Source organism: Paroedura picta, chromosome 2 (genome assembly GCF_049243985.1).
Source record: "Paroedura picta isolate Pp20150507F chromosome 2, Ppicta_v3.0, whole genome shotgun sequence".
In the NCBI taxonomy this organism is placed as follows: domain Eukaryota; kingdom Metazoa; phylum Chordata; class Lepidosauria; order Squamata; family Gekkonidae; genus Paroedura; species Paroedura picta.
The window spans coordinates 30,850,867-30,872,955 of record NC_135370.1 but is presented as its reverse complement, the minus strand read 5'-3'; the positions used below and the strand labels follow the sequence as shown (position 1 = coordinate 30,872,955).

The following is a 22,089-nucleotide window of genomic DNA, read 5'->3' as shown; positions in this document are numbered from 1 at the left end:
CTAACTCAAACAAAAGATATTCTGATGTTGAAAACCAAGCCAAGTTGTGTTACAAATCAGCACTTCGGGACCCGTGGCCAGACGCTTGATATTAGAGCGGGCTTTCTCAACTAGGTTTTCAGGACACCCTGGAGTTTCTTGACAGCCCTGGAAGGGTTTCCTGAATTTGTGGGAGTTAATTTTCAATATTTAAAAAAAAATTGTTATCAGGTGATATGACCACATATGGTCATGTCAACCTGCCTCTCCTTCCAAAATGGCCAATGATGGGCCTGGAGGGGGCGGGAATGGGAGAGGTGCCAAGTGGGCGTGTACACAGCTCTACTTCCCAACCATAGTCCGCACAATCGTGCCACTTCTAGGGGTTCTTGAAACTTGAAGAATTCAGGCGCTTCTCAACGATACAAAAAGTTGAGAAAGGCTGTACTAGAGAGTGAAAGTTTAATAAAATGTCTGAAAGTGATTGTAAAAGTATATTTTTAATCACAATATAAGATGACAATTAACATATACCCTGGCTAATTTTTCAGTCCTTTGATACAGAGAAAATATACTATACAACTTATATAAATCTGTAAAATATCAGCAAAGGAAAAATGTTGGATTGTCATGAGCTTGGCTATAACCCTCCTGAGCTGATAATTTCCATACATAAACAATACACGTACAAATGAAAACTGTTTCTCTATGGTGTTATTTTTCTACAATGGCAAAACGGTTTTGGAGATTTTTAAATACTACAAAAAAATCGGAAATAAAGCAGTTATTGATGGAACATATAAAACTATGTAACAGCTCTGCCTCTTTAGGAATATGTTCCAATTATGTTTCATTAGTCTAATAATTCAATTACTTTTCTTCTAACCTGAGACTAATGACTCATATAAAGACAAATGATAAACTCCCCAAATAGTGTAAATAAGCCACCAGAGTCAATACAGCAAAATGGCTAAGCAACTGAATTGTGAATTAGGTTCATATGTCCCTTCTTCCATTGGTGGCCTTACACCAGCCAATCCCCACCCCCCAAATCTACTTGAAATAATTTGATCGTTCTAATATGATATATAAATAACAAATACCAACATCAGGCGAAATACCAGAAAACCACACAAAATTAACAGTGCAATCTGAAACAGAGTGATACCCTCCGAATCCCATAAAAATGGGGCTGGAAGGCTGTAACCTGTGTAGGATTGCACTGTAAAGAACCTCCCTCCCCTTCATTATCTTATTATTATAGATCAAGATTAGCACTTCCCAACTTTTTTACCATTGAGAAACCCCTGAAACATTCTTCAGACTTCATGAAACCCCAGAAACCCCAGAAAGGGCGCGATTGTGCAGAATATGGTTGGGAAGCACATGTCTACACCAGGGCCCCTCCCCTTCCAGGCCCACCATTGACCATTGGGGGGGTTGACATGACCATATATGGTCACATCACCCGATAAATGTTTAACAAATTTTAAAAAAATATATCAACATTAATAAACTTGAACTCATTAGGAAAACCCTTCCGGGGCTGTCAAGAAACCCCAGGGTTTCATGAAACCCTGGTTGAGAAAGCCTGATCTAGATGCAAAATAGCTCTTATACTAGAGCAGGGGTAGTCAATCTGTTGTCCTCCAGATGTTCATAGACTACAATTCCCATGAGCCCCTGAATTTGCTGGCAGGGGCTCATGGGAATTGTAGTTCATGAACATCTGGAGGACGACAGGTTGACTATCCCTGTACTAGAAGACAGCATTTGAAGAGGTGTGTACCTGTAATTTATGCAGGATGCTAGCCCTTCAACTCATACCATCCCTGGATTCCCAGAAGGAACAAATTTTTGGGGTGGAATGGGAGAATGCAAAAGGCAGGATGGGTGGACAAGATCTGCTCTTTGGATTCAACGTAAAGTAACAGCAAGAACACTGTGTAATGATAGTATTGTGTCTGCGGGTCTTTCACAGTGTCGCTGCACTGTTATTTGCTCTGATATATTAGCTTGCATTTCAACAAATCGGGGGGTAGAAACAAAACAAAGTTAATAAAAATTGCTTGCCACGCAACGTCACTCTACAGCAGGGGTAGTCCACCTGTGGTCCTCCAGATGTCCATGGACTACAATTCCCATGAGCCCCTGCTAGCATTTGCTGGCAGGGGCTCATGGGAATTTTAGTCCATGGACACCTGGAGGACCACAGGCTGACCTCCCCTGCTCTACATGACACTCCAAATTGACAAGGACTTAAAACGTTTCCTCCCCAATGAGTAAGAATGTCTACAATAGGGCTCCCCAATGTGGTGCCTGTAGGCACCATAACATCCATCAGTACCCCTTCTGGCATCCACCAAATAGTATTAGGAAGTGGGTGGGGACAGTTAGGGTTTTTGCTTAGGAAGACTTCTGGCTGACTACTGCAGATTTGATTGGCTGTAGAAATTTTCTAAATGTTGTTTTGGAAAGGCAACGGCTGCCACCAGCTCAAGGAATCTACGGAAGTTAACCTGTGGCAATCATTTTGTGGCTGACTCCGCTTCCTTCAGCAGCCATTTTGTGGAAGCCATTTTGTTGCTAATGCCCACCATGCTGTGTCAGAATTACAAGTATGCCCCATAGGCTACAACTCAAGAGCAATTTTAATGGTTTCATGGAATATCACTGGAGGTAATAATTTATCAAGTTGTGAATGCCATTTGCAACTGCATGTTCTGGTACCCAGCATGGTACCAGACTGATAAAACACCTTCACGAGCCATCAAGGATTCCTTTTAAAGCTTAGGCGTAGTCACTTGTTACCTTTTCATCCCCCCATAAAATTTTAGATTGTATGTTCTTCAAGGGAGAGACCTGTCTTCCAGATTGCTATTCTCTGAAATGCCATGCTGATGACACTATACAAATAAATCATTCATGATTTTATAAATCAAGAGAAATCTATACAATGAGCATAACCAATTGACAGCAAACTTGCAAGGAATTAATTTATTAGTATGATGTCAGATGCAGAGTTTTGGAATGCAGTCACGACATCATCATCATCTACCACAGTGGTCCCCAACCCCCGGTCTGCAGCCCGGTGCCGGGACGCGAGAGCTTCAGCAGCGAGCAGCAGCTCCCTCTCTCTGCTCCTCCCGCAGTGAGAAGCTCGCCAGGCCGCGAGCACATCGGCTGCCAAAGAGGTTGATTAGCTTGCGGCCCGGCAAGCTTCTTGCTGCAGGGGGGGGGAGAGGAAAGCGTGGCCGCTGGCTTGCCGGCAGCACAAACGTGCATGCGCGGACCTGCAGTGCAAACGCACGGGGAGCAAATGTGCAGCAGTTTCACGCATGTACAGAGCTGCCGCGCATGTCCGTTTGCACCTCTGCCAGGAGCACAAACACGCATGCAAAGCACTCCCACACATGCCCAAAACTGCTGCGCGTGCGTGTTTGTGCCTCGCCGGGTGAAAACGCACATGCGTGGCAGGTCTGCACACGCGCATTTGCAAGGGCTGCCGTGCATGCACAGGGGGCCCGGGTCACCCTCTTCTCCCACCCCTTGGCAATGGGCCGCAACCTGAAAAAGGTTGCAGACCACTGATCTACCACATGCAAGGGAAGTTGTGATCAAGGACAGCTCTCCAGTTAACCGGCATGCCCTTTGGTCCAAGGGATCTACCCAGCAACAGGTGATAAAACTGGACTCCTTTTTTCCTGTTGGTGGAATCTCCCCCACTCAGGGCCAATTGCTGCTCTTGCTCAGGATTCCGTAGCCCCCTTCCCTTCAGGCCTGCTGTGAAGGAAGCCTCTAACAGCAAATGACTGAGGCATTTTTCTGTCTGTCTTTGTTGTGCTGAGGGACAGCCTATCCGATGTAGGGGTACCTGTGGGCCACTTGCAATCCTGCTGTGGCCAGGCTTGCTGCTGGAAAGAAGATGCAATAAACCACGCGTGTCTCTTCTCTCCCCCCCTCCAGAGTCCCACAGCCTCGGCCTTTCCACCAGCAACTATTTTCTAGAGTCCACTGTATTTTTTTTTGTGCAACGGGCTTTATTGCTAGTTTCTACTATCAGCCAAACAACAAAGTACACTCACTCCCTCACTCACACATTTTATCATACATGATTCCAGACAATAATAAGTTTTCACGAGTTTCTAATTAAATTGAGGAAAACAACAGATATTCCTGACCATGAGTTTGTAAGGTGACATATTATGAGAAAGCCACCAAGCATATCTTAGCTGTTCATGTAGGGAAATACTTTAACAACATTTACTGCTTATCAATTTTTATAGCACTGCTCAGAGACTAAACTGCCATACAATTCTCCATTTTCCCTAAAACAAATCCTACAAAGTAAATCAGACTGGGAAATAGTTCCACCAAAACAGAAAGTGAAGACCAAGGCAAATATGATCTGCATCTAATCATTTGTGAATTTGGAATTTCCAGATTTCTGCTTGTGCTGGCCTAGCTGTCCGCATCCGATGAAAGTCCCAAAGAGTACAGCCTTGGCCAATAAGTCAAGAGCTAATAGCTAACCAAACTGCAAAGTCAAAGTCCAGTCCGGGTCTTAACGCTAACAAGGGAAATCTGAGTCCAAGGGTAAGCTGTAGGGATGCTCATCCAGCAAGCTGGCATTGGGAAGGCAGAGTCCACAAGTCGAATCACTCCAGACACCAAAACCGTAGTTGAGAGCAAAAAACCAGGAGTCAAGAAATCAGGAGTCAGGCAGGCAGAGCTTCGCTGAAGCAAAGGCAAGATAGGAACTGAAGTCAAAGCAATTGATAGGTTCAACACACAGGTTGCACCCACAAGGAAATGCTGTTGCTGCCTTACTTAAGTGCAACATCCCTTAACAATCTGAATGGCCCTATCTGGGGCCTCAGGTGCCATCTGTTGAAGTGCCCTCATCTGGGCCCCATCTGCTTTGACAGCACACCATGAGCCAGGCACTCCGGTGTGTTTTTAGGGGTTTAACTGTGTTTTTATCATTTTATTGTAAACGGCTGCGAGTCAACCGAGAGCGGAGGTAAATAAATAAATAAGTCTGCTTGCCTTCACCACCTGACTCCAGCAAGCTGTCTGGGCTGGGGTGCCGGAGCAGTTGAGGGCACAGCCAGTGGACAAGGCAGAGTGTTCTTCTGTTGCCACTCTTGTTCAGTGCCTCGATTGTGCCCTGAGGCCCACCACTCCATCCGTCTCCTTCTGTCAGTGGCACTGGCAGCTGCATGGTAACTGGAGGGGAGTGTGCTCTTGCTCTGAGGGATGTGGCAGCAGTGGGGGCATAACACCATCCCACCCTCAGGGACCCCCAGTGGATCAGGTCCAGGCCTGGCAGGGAAACAAGCATGAAATGCCTGCACACGGTTGGGAGCATGCACATCTCCAACAGGTTCCCAAGACTGGTCATCAGGTTTGTAGCCTTCCCAATCAATGAGGTATTGCAGTGTGCGCTGGCAAATCCGGTAGTCTAGGATCTGACATACCAGAAGCTCTTCTTCTTCATTGACCAGGATAGGAACTGGCAAAGCAGGTGCCGGTGACGGGGGATCCTCAATTGCCACTGGCTGAAGGAGGAAATGATGAAAAACAGGATGGATCTGGTAGGATTGAGGAAGGTGAAGCTTGAAGGCAACTGGGTTAACCTGGTCCACCACTTCAAACGGCCCCACAATGTGGGTGTCCAATTTCTTGGATGGCCAAGTTGTACGCAGGTGCTTTGTGGATAACCATGCTTTACTGCCAATAGTGTGGTGGGCATCCTTCAGTGTGGTGCTTTAAGCTCTTTTGCTGCTGCAAGAGGCACCAAGGGTGGCTCGATGGTGTAAGGCAGAAAGTGTGGATGATACCGTACAAAGCCTGAAACAGGGACATTCAAGTGGAAATGTGGACTGCATTATTATATGCAAACTCTGCCAGGGGGAGCAACTAAGCCCAGTCCTCCTGCTGGTAGGAGATGTAACAACGTAAATATTGTTTAATGATCCCATTTATCCATTCCATCTGACCATCGGTTTCCAGACGATGAGCACTGGAGAAGCCTGTCTTCGTAACTAGGGCAGTGTGCAGGTCTCGCCAAAAGTGAGAGGTGAACTGCACCCCCCTATCACTGATCAAATGCACCAGGAGTCCATGTAGCCAGAATACATGGCCCAAGAATAACTGTGCTGTCTACCATTCCTTTGATAAACCTCGGCATGGGAAGAGGTGGGCCATTTTCATGAAACGATCCACCACCACTATGATGGTGGCGAATCCTTGGGACGGGGGTAGATCCATGACAAAGTAAAATATCACCTCTTGCCATGGCCCCTGAGGTACTAGCAGAGGTTGTAGCAGCCCAGAGGGCTTCCCTGTGGTGTGTTTGGCTTGGCGGCATATGGAATAGGAAGCCAAGTACTTTTACACATCTGCCCTTACCTGGGGCCACTAGGAGTACCGGGTGACCAATTGTAAGGTTTTATATTGCCCAAAATGTCCAGCTGCAGGATCATGCATCTGGTGTGGCACCTGTGTGCGCAGGGCGGTTGTGGATGGAACCACCCTGTCACAGTCTTGCAGAAGTCCTTGTTTTACATGAAATAGGGACTGGTCCTGCAGATGCTTCTGCAGCCATTAGACCTGTTCCTAAGTCCAGGGGTCTGCAGCCTGTTGCTCCATTACCTGTTGGTGTAAATCTGGACCCTCAGGAACTGCTGAGAAAACGGAGGCAAGCAATAGTGGCAGATGGGGACCTTCCTTGACGTCTGTGGTATTGGGGTTTGCATGAGAGGCCGCGTGCCCACTTGTTTTGGCTCCATGGAATATACTCAATATGGAACTGGAACTGAGAAAAGAAGAGAGCCCACCAGATCTGCCGCTGGTTCAGGTATCAGGCTGGCGGGAGGTGTTCCAAGTTCCAATGATCCGTTTATACCCGGATCGCGTGTTGGGCCTCTTCCAAATGGTGTTGCCATGTCTCAAAGATGGCTTTGATGGCCAAAAACTCCCACTCCCAAATTGTGTAGTTCTTTTTGGCGAGAAAGAACTGGCAAAAGTAATATACACAGGAGTGTGGAGGGCTCCCCTTGGGGTTGGGCTGAAGGAGAACAGCACCAAGAGCTGAGCTAGAGGTGTCTGTTTCCACAATGGACCGGGCTAGGGCTGGGTAGGTGAGGCAAGATTCTGACATGAAGTGCTGTTTCAGGATTTGAAAAACTTGGTCAGTGGTTCCATACCAATGGAAGGGTCATTTTGTCCTGATTCTTTTCAGTGGCTCCACCATTTCCACATACCAGGGCAAAAAAATTCTATAATAGCTGGTGAAGCCTATGAACCATTGCAGTTGTTATTGAGTCTGGGGCTCTTGGCGGGGTCCATCTGTGCTCCCTGTTGGTGACAGAAAGTCCATGATATGTTGTGAGAAGGTACACATCAACAGTTTGACATACAACCCATGTTCCCGCAGTTGTTGAAGCACCTGGAGCACATGTTTCACATGGTGTGCTGTGCTGTACTGTTGGAGTACACTAGGATATCATCAAACTAAATAATGATGAGATCATCCAGTAAATCACAGAAAATGAAGAAGAGTTGGTTCTTATATGCCTCTTTTCTCTCCCGAAGGAGTCTCAAAGCGGCTTACATTTGCCTTCCCTTTCCTCTCCCCACAACAGACACCCTGTGGGGTGGGTGAGGCTGAGAGAGCCCTGATACTGCTGCTCAGTCAGAACAGCTTTATCAGTGCCTTGGTGAGCTCAAGGTCACCCAGCTGGCTGCAGGTGGGGGAGCGCAGAATCGAACCCGGCATTCCAGATTAGAATTCCGCACTCCTAACTACTACACCAAACTGGCTCTCTCTCAAATATCATTGATGAATCATTGAAACACAGAAGGTGCATTGCATAAGACAAAAATTCATGACTAAGTATTCTTACTGTCCATAATGTGTACAAAAAGTGGTCTTCCATTCATTTCCTTTGTGGATTCACAGGAGATTGCATGCCCCATGCAAGTCTAATTTGATGAAGATTTTGGGCCCTTCCACATGCTCCAGGAGTTCAGAAATGGGCAGGAGAGGGTATCGGTCCTTGACGGTGATGTCATTCAGGGCCCAGTAATCATGAGACACACGTACAGGAGCAGAGGTGGAGCTCATTAAGGGGCAGATGAACTCCCATTGTAGGTTTTTATCCAGAAACTTGCCGAGTGCCTTCCATTCTGGCTCGGAGAGCACACATGCTCTCTTTACTGTTAACCGAGCTCCTGGCTTCAAGTCAATCCCACAATCATAAGGGTGGTGAGGAGGCAGGTGATCCACCCTTTCCCCTCAAAAACATCCTGGAAATCCCTGTAATCCAGAGGGAGGTCCTCCACCTTGGGTGCTGCCGAGAGGTGGGCAGCATGAACGTAGCCTTTGCCAAACCAGACATCTAGCTTCTGCCAGTCAATTTATGGGTTGTGCAGGGCCAATCAATCCATGCCTCTACCATGCCTTCTTCCTGTCATTTCAGGACCATATCAAAATTAAAGCGCACACACAAGAACACAGCTATAAATTATGCACATCTGTCATCAGTGGTGGAAGCCAATACCCTGTTGTCCTGAGGCAGGACTACTGATCTTGATGTGCTTCTTCAGAGGTGATCACATGTCACCTGGACTACTTTGATGTAGTGCAGCAAGTCTGAGCATCTGAATTTTCATTAGTATTGAAGTTCTAATTTAGTAGCTGCTCAGTTCTAAAATTTCTAATGGCTGTTTTTCTCTCCTCGCATTTACCTGAAGGTATACAACAGCTCCAACACATAGACATATGTGAAAAACTCTGGTTATGCATCTGCGACTCCCCATTTGTTTAGACAACTCCCTACATAGACTCTAGGAAAATCTTCAAATGACAATGTTCCATTTGGGTGTGGAGGCTACTTCACGCTTCAACCCACATGTGGCTTAGAATGGGCATAAAGAGATAATAAAACGTTACAGAATAAACTGCAGGGGGGCCAAAGTGTGGCTCTCCAGATGTTCATGGGCTACAATTCCCATGAAACCCTGCCAGCATACTGCTGGCACACTGCTGGCATACAGCATGCTGCTGGCAGAGGCTCATGGGAATTGTAGTCCATGGACATCTGAAGAGCTACCGTTTGGCCACCCCTGGAAGAGAAGAATGTTATGTGCGTAATATCCGTATAAGTCTATTGAGTGGCACGCTGCTTCTTCAGGTTAGGACTCAACTTTTTCGCTCTTAATGCAAAGCTCAAGGCACTTTATTTTCTTAATTCTTGTGATGGACTATTTCAAATAATTAGATTCTTCTTCTGCAGAAGTCCTGAGAGAGAAACGAAGAAAAAAGTCAACTCCTTTCCAATGCTCAATTTTAAAAGCCTCACTTTGTTATGAATTATTGAAAAAGAGAGCCCTCTAATTATGCGCAGCTTTGGCTGAGTGTAATAAAAAGGTCTGTCTCTTAGGTTGATTAACTTTTTGGTAAGGACTTCTGCAGATGTGGCTTTCAGCCATTAATAGTTCAGTTGCATATAGAGATTGAACAGCAGAGGCTTTGTTTAACTCAGGGGTGGCCAAATCTGAGGCTCTCCAAATGTCCATGCACTACAATTACCATGAGCCCCTGCCAGCACTGGTAATTGTAGTCCATGGACACCTGGAGAGTCACAGTTTGGCCGCCCCTGGTTTAGCTGATGATTAGTCTTCAATTTATGTTTACAATGCTATGAATATTTCAAAAAGGACCATAAAAATGTCAAACCAAAGAGGGGTTCCGGTTGTTGGTCATGGCAACAGAGAGCTGTTTTTACAAATCATCTGCTTTTTAAAAAGTTAATCAAACATTTACTTATAACTCAAATTAAATGGCCTTTTCAAAACTTGAATGAGATCATGGCCAACCTAATTGGCATTGAAAAATTGTGAAACCATCCAGCCGGTGTTACAAAATTTTAAAAGATGCATAATATAATGCAGACTGCTCGAGGTTTGAGCATGGCAGATTGGGCCTAATCCATGGGCATATGAAATACTGTACATCTTGATGAGTTGGCCATGTTGCATATCAAGAATATTTATCACCCCTTTCTCCATGGGGGTACATCTCAGTGTAAGGACTATTCAGTATATGGATATAGCCTGTATTTATATGATTGGACACTTGTCCTTATTTTAGGATTAGGTACTCAGAACTATCATTTTAAAATGATATTTTAGCTCGCACGTACATACACACACACACAAATGCATACACACAAACTTTTTTAGTTACCTTTATGCTGAACTGTTACCAACTAAAGGAAAACCAGGTCTCTTTTGACCCAGATGTGATGTAGTATTTAATCTTTTGATGAGTTTCAGTTCAAATTCTTCTTTTGAAGGTGCTGTTTTCCCCCTGGGACGGTGTCTACGATTTGCAACAGGATGTCTGGGAAGATGAAAATGTCGCTCCACAGGTTTCCGAATGTTTTGTTTTGGATGGCAGGTTTATATTCATTTATTCTGTCCCATATTTATTGATTTAAAACATTATTTTTTGTCCCACTGGCTATATGATTAAGGCTCTGAAGGCAGGAAACAGTTGAAATCATGTAAAGCCAACTTTAAAAACAATATATACATATATATATACCTGTTTGTCCAAGGTAGATAGCGGAAGGGCATTGTTGGTACATGAAGGCATATATTAAATTGGATGATGTGGAAGTGGATGAGCCCAAGATGGCATAGCGGATGTTATTGGGTTCCGTGACAGTACTGCCTGAGTGTATATAGGGACAAAAGGAAGAAGTCATGACTACAACTTGAATGGAATTAGGTTCACAGTCGCTTCTTGTTAATCATACACTTTTCATGTTGGATAGGTCCTGAATAAAGGTGTGATCTGTGGGCCTCAGTTCATACCTCCAGAATAGGCCTACTAGGCCCCAGCTGTAGATGGGAGATCTCCCTCTGCCAGTGGGTGCTTCCTTGTTACTGGCAGGGAGAAAATGGCAGGAAACCAGAGAGGATGTTGGCAGTATCCTGAGGAGCTGATGTCACATCCTGTGTCCACCTGGAATTGAAGTCAATGCATCGCTGGGGATACTATGGCATTTGGGCAAAACTTTTTTGTGCAAATGCTGGAGTGTCTCCTGGAGATGCATTGAAATCTCTTCCAGGTACACAGGGAGTGATTTCAGTACGTCACTGGTGATGCTATTATGTTGCTAGAAAAGGCAAGTCCCCATGCAGGGTGCCAGGCCTCAGGGAGTTCTATGCTACTATGGATTCTTATTTTGGGAAATAAATCAGAACATAGTACTGCTATTCTAGACTTGTCCATCCATAAATACTATTAAATAACTGAGGGTAGGCTTTGAAAAGGGTCAGAAATGAAGCTGGAAAGGGCCAATAAAACATGCTGTTTAATGTTCAATAAAATATGCTCTTTCGCTGAACAATAACAGGCATATTCCTTTCTGGGAAATAGCTAAATAGATATAAATGACCAGATCCAAACATACCAGATACACCATCTCCGCTGCTATGTTAAATCATGGCTGGGGGTGGGCACAAATTGGGAAAATACAGTTCAGTTCATGGTTTGTGATGTATTATGGACTGTCACAATTTTTTAGCCACTTTATGAACTGGTTCAGTTCATGAGTTTTTTAAGCTGGCAAAATGACCCCCAAGCATGCTCTTCTACCTGCCCTCCAAGGATTGGAATTACAGGGTCCAATTAGGACCCCCCCCCCACAGAAGGTGCCCCCGGAAAATGCTTTCCGGGGAAATGACTGCCTGTCATTTCCTGCAGGGGACCTCTCCAAGATGTTCTTCTACATGCTTCCAAATTGATGCTTTGATGTTTTATAAGCATTTATAAGCATTTTGATTGATCAGAAACAGTCCATTTGGGGATGTATCTGCTCAGAAATCATCATGAACCCCCAAGAATGTCAAAATTTCAGTTTCAGTTTATTTTGATATTATTACCGTATATCATCTTTGCACTTTGCCACAGACAATACTAAGATCAGCAAATACATTTCAACAGTGTTATAATAATTCAGCGTTGTTTAAGGACTTAACCATCTGCTTATGTATGCTGCATGCTGTCGTAGAAAATTTTGCAATGTTATGTGTTAGTTCTGAAGAGAGATCAGAGAAAAGCAGAGAGAGAACTGTTCTTATCTTCCTGGGGAGTTTGCTAACAATCACACAACATATTGTGAGTGAATGTCACTAAAGTAGGAGCACTGCAATAGCACATGTTCATGGATCTTAGTCTTTCCCATTTGGCAGGGACATATCCATTGTGAATGAGGAATACAAAGGTGTCTGCCTTCCAAAATGTTGAAGCATACCAGAATGAATACACTTCTACATTTATGGACTTATAATGCTTTAGATAATCTGCTCGCAGGGAAGGGTTTTAGTAAGTTATGTTACAGTGGGATGCCAGTGTATCCAGGACCTATCAGACTGAAAGTTTGTGGGAAATTAATGGAAAGTTTGCACTCTGCCATGAACTTGACTTTGCAAATCACAAAAAGGGCAACATTTGTGATAAAGTTTGCTTCATGGTTCAGTTTGTGATGTGGGAACACATCTACAGCTGGGATGAAAATGGGTTGTCCCACCCCAGGGAGCATGTCAGGAGAGGCAGGGAGGCAGCTGGCTTGGAGGCAGTGGTGGAGGAGGTGCCTCTGGAGGCTGAAGCAGTGGCCAAGGCAGTGGTGGTGCCGCTGGCAGAGGCTGAGGCAGTGACTGCACTGCCAGACACCAAGGCAGTGCTGGCGGAGGCCCAAAGGAGCCCTGAAGCTGGTTGGCATAGGGTAGCCAGCTGAGGTGGCGCCCCTTCTATTTCAGGAGGTAAGGAAGGAGAGGGGAGGGAGTATGTGTGTGCGTGTGTAGAAGAAGAAGAGTTGGTTCTTATATGCCGCTTTTCTCTACCCGAAGGAGGCTCAAAGCGGCTTACAGTCGCCTTCCCTTTCCTCTCCCCACAACAGACACCCTGTGGGGTGGGTGAGGCTGAGAGAGCCCTGATATCACTGCTCGGTCAGAACAGTTTTCAGTGCCGTGGCGAGCCCAAGGTCACCCAGCTGGTTGCATGTGGGGGAGCGCAGAATCGAACCTGGCATGCCAGATTAGAAGTCCGCATTCCTAACCACTACACCAAACTGGCTCTCGTGTGAACGTATCTGTGTTTCTGACAGAGAGGGAGGGGGCAGGGACCAAGGAGGAGGTCAGGGACGCAAGAGAGAAGGAGCAAAAAGGTAGGGGGAAGTGGGATGGAAGACATCTGTGTGTGCTTGGCTGTGTGTCTGTGCCTATCAGAGAAGGGGCCTGGGACCAAGGAGGAGCAGGTATATGTTCCCACATACCCTGTGAGAGTCAGACTGTCACTCTTTCTTTATTAACTCAAATATAATAATAATCTTAGGACTTAAGTGTACACAGAGAGAGACATCATAGTTGATGGATGTACCTCAGCTACAGAATCGTGTCACCTTAGAAACCCACCAAAGACTGAGCACCAGTACTTATAGTATGGTACAATTAGTAATCATCTGTATTCTATTTGATGCTGTTCCAGTCACATAGACATAGAGACCATGTACGTATAGAGAAGAAATAGTCACATGACTCTAAGAGACCAGACTTTTAATACTCTCATATGGCCTAGATGTTTGTGTTCTGGATGTGCTTCCTGGTGGCTTTTGGATCACTTGCTGGCCCGGATTCCCAGTTTCCATTTAAATAAAGAAAACAAATTTGCATGATTAAATCTTGACTGGTAAAAAAAAACAAAAAGAAAACCCCTTCCTTTAATTCTTCCAAAACATTTGTGATAATTATGCAGATAACATACAACTACTGGCAATTCAACAGTTATTATGCTTGCTTTGCATAATTAATGCATTTGTTTACCAAATAAAGTAAGCCATCTATATTTAGAAAACAGAAATATGGCAACCTGATAGAGTATGTGCATGTGCATATAAATAAGGATGGTATATCCTCTGTAACCCTTCCCCTCCTACTCAGATTGTTCCCAGAGTACCACTGAAAAAGGCATGGTAGCCATAATATATGAGTGAATATTTCCCAGCAGTAGGGAAAGGCATGAACCAAAAATTCCAGTTCAGTTCAGGATCTGAATTGTTCAAACCAAATCTAGTCCAAATTCCTGAAACGAACTGTCCAATTTATGCCAGTCCGTTTTGTTCCCCCCACAGTTCCAAGAGAGGGGAAGTGAAATGGCTGCTATTTGGAAGAGAGGAAAGTAAATTGAGGGTTTAAATAGCTGCCAGCCATTTAAACCTAACAGATGACAGGCATGCTTTTCTGCAGTCAGCCTGAAATGGCTGGTAGACATTTTAGTGGTTCATTTTGCTTCCCTCCACCTCGAAGCAGGTGAAACGCTTGCAGCTATTTTAGCCTGACAGCAGGGCAGGCTATTTTCATAGGGAAATTTGGTTTGTGCTTTTATTCAGGCTGATTCCTATCCAGGAATAACGCATGATATATTTTCAAAATTTCAAATGGCTTTGTCTAACAAGGGGAAAGTTGAAATTGGCCTAGTTTTCATACTTGCATTGGGTGATATGACTATCATACCTTTACCTACCATTCGCTTTAGGGAGCAGCTGGGCTGGTAATCAAAATCAAATGCACAATTCCAGACAAATGAAAATAGATTGAGCAGGCAGCGATGTTTTGGAGTTCAGTAACGAGTTTGGAGCTAACTTTTAGATCCCTGCTTACGTGAAATAAAATTTAAATTGACAAATCTTCTGTCTGTTTGAGGTCATTTCTTTCTTCTATGGTGGTGGAAAGTGCCATCACATTGCAGCCAACATGGCAACCCGGTAAGATTGCTTGCCTCTGCATAGCTATCTTGGGCTTGCTTGGTGGTCTCCCATCTAAATACTAACCAGGGCAGCCTCTAGTTTCTCAGATCTGATGAGATCAAGTTGGATCAATTCTGCACAAGGAATTTGCCCCTGGCCAGCCTCTCATTGCTCACAGGTTTTAGTGCTGTTTCCATGTAACGACGGCAGCAACCAGCAGCTCTCTAGTGAGTGGTGCGAGTTTTTGTTCAGATTTGCTTCTCAATGAGGGAAATTGCAAAATCACGATTTGCCACTTCTTGTCACACTTCCAATCAGGGTGCAAATGGGGCAAACCTATCTGGAGGGCGAAATATGCAACAGCCTTGATAGCGTTTTGCCAGCCCTTGCACCTGCCCTTCCCTCTCCATTTCCTGCTTGAAACTTTATTTTTGTTTTAAATGGCACAGTCTGTGTAGCTACGGGACTGCAAATTAATGTGCCCACACTTAAAAATATTTTTTTTCTTCAGTGTTCATGGTAATATTGTGATTGGGCAGCTAAGCACATTCCTGTTTGTGTTTTCTGGTGGTGGGGTATGAACGATATGAAGTATTGGCGGTTTGGGTTGATTGACAACCCAAGGAACGGGGGGAGAAGTTTTGCTTGTCCACACTTCCTGCTTCTCTGCTCAGGGGTAGTCAAATGCTGGCAGGGGTCCATGGGAATTGTAGTCCATGGACATCTGGAGGGCCGCAGTTTGACTACCCCTGGTCTAACTAGTCCATAAAAATAGGGCAAATTAAACTCTGAAGAAGTAGAGAATTACTTGACAGCTATGATGAATGGCTTGGGAGGCAACAGTGTAAATAGTAAAGCCAATTTGAGTAGAACAATAGCCCTTAGGACATCTCCTCTGAGCATATATCCTTCTAGGAAAAATTCATGGATGACTGAACTAAAAATACAGATGGGGGAAAGTATATACGTATGTATACACACACATATTCTATCTATCTATATCTCAGCTGAATATTGTTATAAGTTCAAGACCATCTGGATGCAAGATTAATTATATTTTATGAAGGCCAGTGTTCATAAACAACATCTATCGCATTTAGCACTAGTAATTATGTAAAAATAATTAAACAGTCACCAGGGGGAGGGGCGGGAATTACTTTTCTTATTGTAAGTCTAAAGGCTTCCTGTCCAAAACTTCATTCTCATTAAAAACTGCCAAAAAAACCAAAAGGCGCTGCATTACTCCTTGACATTCATTAAGACAAACTTAGGCAGATTTGATAAGGAACTCTCATACAATTCTTTTCTGCTTTACTGCCCCATTTTATGAATAATGAGAAACTAATGGGTGTCACTCAGAGCAACAACATCCTAAGACGGGTGTGCAGTCTATTGAGAAATGAGGCTTTAAAAAACATGGGACACGGCAGAAATAGAATAACCTCGCAGACCTGCATGTAAATCAGCTTGGAGTGGAACATCAATTAACTCTTTCCATCCTTTACAGAAAATAACGTTTCAGCTCACAAACTGCTAAAGCCCCTCAAAATTATGCAAGCAGATTCTGAAGTGTGCTTTGGAATGGATCTCTTCTGCTTCTTCATGACTTAGGCAGTCCCCTAGCACAACCTGAAAAGATATTCATGATGGCTCTGAGAACAGGGCTGTGAGGGGGTTCTGTTCAGAATAGACCAGCCTTTCTCAACTCTTTTACCATTGAAAGCCCCCTGAAACATTCTTCAGGCTCAACCCCATAAGTGGCACAATTGTGGTAGGGAAGCATAGCTGTTTACATGCTCCCCCTGCCCTCCCACACTCTCCAGGCCCACCACTGGCCATTTTGGGGGAGGGGCAATATGACCACATATATATATATGGCCATATCACCAGATAAATATTTAACATTTTTTTAAAATAGAAAATTAATTATTTGGCCTTTTCTTAAACGCTAAAAAGACAAAAATAATGACCACTGCAAAAAAAAAATCACAATAAACTCATGGTGAAGAGATTGAATGCATTCAAGAATTCATTTTTCTTCGATCACAAATTGGTGAGACTGGTGATTGCAGTATGGAAATAAAAAATCAGATTGCTTTGGGTCATTCAGCAATGATGTGTTTGAATCGAACATGGAAGAGCAAGTACATAAGCCTAACTCCCAAATGTAGATCTACCATATTTTTAATAGCTACTTGGGCTTGTGAAAATTGGATGATGAAAGAAATCAGACAAGAGAAGAATCAATTCATTTGAACTCTGGTGTTGGAGAATGCTTCTGCGGATTCCATGGACAGCAAAAGTCACAAACAAGGAACTACTACAGTGCGTAAAGCCTGATCTATCACTGGTAGGCAAGATCACGAAACACCAGCTCACTTACTTTGGCCATATCATGTGATCCAACTCGATAGAGAAAGCAATTATGCTAGGATTGGTCAGTGGAAAAAGGAAATCAGGCCAAAAAAGAATTGGACATGAACAAAAATGGACACTGGCCAGAATGTTGCACGGCTGACGGAGGAGGTGCGGGATCTGGGATCGTCCCGACAGTCATAGGATCGCCAAGAGTCAGACTCGACTGAATGGCTAACATCATCATCAATTAACTCCCACTCATTCAGGGCACCCTTCTATGTCATCAAGAATCCTCAAGGTTTCACGAAACCCTGGTTGAGAAACCCTGGTACAGACGCAATGGCCTTGTGCAAGTGGAAGTGCCTTCTGCACAGACGGGCTAATTTGCACCCAATCAAAAATTTAGCAGGAAACAAGCAGCGTATTGAAGAACATTTGTTGTGTGCGGGCTGTATTTAAGCTGTATTAACTCACTATAGGTGCTCCCGAGGAATAACTCATAATACGTGCTTGTTAATCTTTTATAGCGATCTTACTTACTTTGATAATACTAGGGATAGGATTACACTGGTTTCATGTATTTGTATTATATGATTCTATATGATTGGATATTTATTATATCACCTTTGTATTTATTTTAATTGACGTAACTGATGTACTTGTTCTAACTGATGTCACTGTTCATTGGTGCAAACTGCCCCAAGCTCTTAGCTGAAGAGAAGTAGTATAAAACAGAAATAAATAAAAATCAAATTATTTTATGCACAAAAAAACTACAAGTTTTTCCCTGGCAACATCTTTGGACGAGGGTTCCTTTTCAATCAATGTTCACAACGAATGCCGTCTTCCCCTGTAATTCCTTTAAAAACTACATTAAGCTAAGTGGCCACCACCAAATGTTTGTGGTAATGTATATCACAACTGAGTTATCTATAAGTTTTGTTCCCATTCTGGAAGTCAGCTTGACATATACGGGACTACCAAGACCCTTCCATTCAGGCCGTGACAACAGTCCCTGAGTGGCAGTGGAGGCAGCTGGGGCCTGGCCAATGGAGGCAAGAAGGGGCCTACCACGGATGGTCTTGAGGGTCTGACTCTTTAATAAGCCCATGGTGACCCAGCTGGTTACAGAAGCAGGCAGGAAGCAGCCAGGACTTACCACTAACGGGTAGGAAAGAGCAGGTGGCCTTGATATGGCTGATGGTACGTTTAATATTCATCCCACCAATCAGTTGATCTACAGACCCAATGGCTGCGGGGCTGTCTGCTGGCAGGGCAGAGGCCAGTGCTGTCACTGGAGGAGTTTTCCCTAGGCCTCTGGACTCACATCAGAAGGTTGTTGTCACAGTACAGGATAAGTGATTTGTGTCCACATATTACCATTTTTAGAGCCTCTTGTGGCGCAGAGTGGTAAGCGGCTGAAAGGCTGTGTGAAAGCTTTGCCCATGAGGCTGGGAGTTCAATCCCAGCAGCCGGCTCAAGGTTGACTCAGCTTTCCATCCTTCCGAGGTCGGTAAAATGAGTACCCAGCTTGCTGGGGGGTAAACGGTCATGACTGGGGAAGGCACTGGCAAACCACCCCGTATTGAGTCTGCCATGAAAACGCTAGAGGGCGTCACCCCAAGGGTCAGACATGACTCAGTGCTTGCACAGGGGATACCTTTACCTTTACCTTTACCTTATTACCATTTTTATTCCCCCTCACTGTATATTTCCTCATCTAGCCTTGACATAGCTCCGCATTCCTCATATCTCCAGCTTATTAAACAGGAAGCCTGCAGGGAAGTGCTGTTGTTCGTTTAATGTATGGCAAAGCACACGGTACACGTTAGGTGCAATTAAAATAATAAGCGACAATGGCGGCAATAGTTCTGCACGGCCATTTTTAGACACGCTAATGCAGGGGTAGTCAAACTGCGGCCCTCCAGATGTCCATGGACTACAATTCCCAGGAGCCCCTGCCAGCAATTGCTGGCAGGGGGCTCCTGGGAATTGTAGTCCATGGACATCTGGAGGGCCGCAGTTTGACTACCCCTGCGCTAATGGATAGGGGGGTGGGGAGGGTAAAAAAGTCTCTGACGAGACTTGATCCATTAGCTCCAGCCCCTTTCACTGAACAATTACTGAAGTGAAAAAGGAAATCGTGTCTGCCATCGTTTATTATATTAGTTCTTACTATCTTCATCCAATTTTTGGAAATAAATAATCTATGTGTAGTTTCAGAAGGGAGCTGGGCCGATCTGCAGTAGAACAGCTAGATTCCGAAGGGAGTTTTGACTTTCAAAAGTCTATTATCTCTCCCGGCCCCCGGCCCCTTCTCGTTGGTCCCTAAGATGCTATCATACTTGAATCTCACTAATAACTAATGTCCAAATGTTTTCTCTTTTAAAATCTAGCTTGCTACCAAGCATCTTTTTAACATGTAAGATGCGGCTACATTGCGGCTGGAGTCAATTGGGCAGAATTGCTGGGTTATGTTGGGTTGGGTTATGGGGGTTGGGGGCCTGTAACCATTGTTGTGATTTTAATGTGCCTTTATGATTACGTTGTACACTGCCACAAGCTGGCTAGCCTGGGAGCGGAGGTTGGGAAGTCCAAATAAAAAATAAAATAAATACAAATTAAAAATAAATCAATAAAACGAACGCTCGATTTGTGAACGTAGATTCTGGGGATGCCAATCACAATTTGGGTTGGGTGCTATAAAATAAATACAAATTAAAAATAAATAAATAAAACAAACGCTCAATTTGTGAACGTAGATTCTGGGGATGCCAATCACAATTTGGGTTGGGTGCTATAAAATAAATACAAATTAAAAATATATAAATGAAACAAACGCTCGATTTGTGAACGTAGATTCTGGGGATGCCAATCACAATTTGGGTTGGGTGCTATAAAATAAATACAAATTAAAAATATATAAATAAAACAAACGCTCGATTTGTGAACGTAGATTCTGGGGATGCCAATCACAATTTGGGTTGGGTGCTATAAAATAAATACAAATTAAAAATAAATAAATAAAACAAACGCTCAATTTGTGAACGTTGATTCTGGGGATGCCAATCACAATTAGGGTTGGGTGCTTCGGTGCCAGAAGCAGCCATTCACTACCGACGCAGCCAGTGCTGTGCTGCAGGGGTGAGGGGAGGCGTGGGCGTGCTGATGGGCACACACACACACAGGTGTGCCGACCCCCATGCCTCCCCTCCACCCCCCATAGCATGGGGCTGGGATCAAACGGCCGCTTCGGGTGCCGAAGCGCCCAACCCTAATCACAATGGATATTTGAGTGCATAAAACTATCCCTGAGTGCTAGGGTGTGTCATCTTGACTTGTGTTTGGTTTGAACACTGGAAATACCAGTCTGGTTCTATACCCTTTGCTGTAAATTGCCTGTATTCACCCACAGCTGCACTGGTGCCTGTCAGTTTTTCCTCCATCCTGACGTAATTTTCAGGAAGAAAACTGCCCTGGAGATGAATCGATACTCATTTATTATTTGTAGTAATCATAGCCTTGTGTATGAGATATTTAATACGGTAAAGTGTTTAACATTTCAGATACGGAAGCTGGTATTTAGAAATACGTGCCAAGGTAAAGGCTATGTCCCATGATATAATAGCTACTTAATAGAGTTCAAAAAATGAATGCCTCCCTATTCCACTCCTTTGTGAGCAGAACTAATGAAGCCTCCAAGGGTTGCTAACCAAAACAGCAACTTACTTCTACAGTGTTTTTTTTTTCTTTCCAGAATATGCGTGAAGTTTAAGGGCTTATATAGGGAGAGGGGAACAAACGTTCCCGCGTGGTTTTGTAATCGGCACTAAGAAGGAAAAGCAAAATGAGCGCTCTACAGGAAGTCCCCGTGAGGTTGTTTACGTGGTCCAAACAGAGGAAGATGCATCATAGCTTGCCCTGTTGCGAGGTTATTATTGTGAATCAATACCAGTCTGGAAATACTGGGGTCTGTCTTACATGTTAAAGAAACCCCTTGCCCACTTGTTCATGATTTTGAGCCACTCTTATAGCTAAAAGGGGATGTGAGTGATCAGTGCGATGGTCGCCTATAGCCTAGACTTCTGTAACTCGCTCTACGCAGGCCTGCCTTTGGCTTTGACCCGGAAAGTACAACTGGTACAAAACGTGGCGGCCAGAGTCCTCACAGCAACACCATGAAGGGCCCACATCCGGCCCATTCTCCACCAACTACAATGGTTGCCAGCTGAATTCCAGATCAGGCTAAAGGTTCTGGTAATTACCTTCAAGGCCATATGCAGTCAGGGCCTAGTGTACCTGAGGGACCGCCTCCCTGCCTTCGCCCCCAAAAGTGCTCTACGCTCCACCGCCACCAACCGGCTAATAGTCCCTGGCCCTAAAGAAGTCCGCCTGGTCTCGACCAGGGCCAGAGCATTCTCTGTCCTGGCCCCCACCTGGTGGAATGAGCTCCCAGAGGAGATCAGGGCCCTGATGGAGCTAAAACAATTCCCCAGGGCCTTCAAAAGGGAGCTCTTCCGCCAAGCATTTGGTTGAGACCAGGCATAACCAACAACATCTGCAGGGCCCCTGCCCCCTCCCTCTAGCCCACCACCCAAAAAAAAAAACATCAAGGCATTCCGCTCCTGGACTTGTTTGTATTATTGCTGTTTAATGTTGTCCTGTTATCCTGTTATTATCAGTTAGTAATATTAATGTTATAGTTATTTATATATGTAGTTTATTGTATAGTTCTCAGTTCCATGTAAACTGCCCTAAGCCTTTGGGGAGGGCGGTATATAAATGTGAATAAATAAATAAATACATTCTGCATGTGCACCCCGCAGCTGGATGGAAAACTGTAGGTTCAAAAGGCACTGGCCAAACCTATCCAGTGCTTGGAATTGTTCGTGGCTCATATCAGGTGGCTGGCACCGTTTGCGCCGATCTC

General features: G+C 44.4%; 1 protein-coding gene across 8 annotated transcripts in view; it reads right to left on the bottom strand.

The window, feature by feature from the left end:
* Nucleotides 1-22,089, bottom strand: part of ZNF385B (zinc finger protein 385B) — a 281,902-nt gene that overhangs the window by 15,486 nt on the left and 244,327 nt on the right. For 7 of the 8 annotated variants that reach the window (XM_077319559.1, XM_077319561.1, XM_077319560.1 and 4 more), the window contains one exon: nt 10,595-10,723. The exons of the other annotated variant lie outside the window; for it this stretch is intronic. In XM_077319559.1, coding sequence (XP_077175674.1) covers nt 10,595-10,723 — 129 coding nt within the window. The remainder of the gene's footprint in view (nt 1-10,594; nt 10,724-22,089) is intronic. 8 annotated transcript variants of the gene reach the window in all.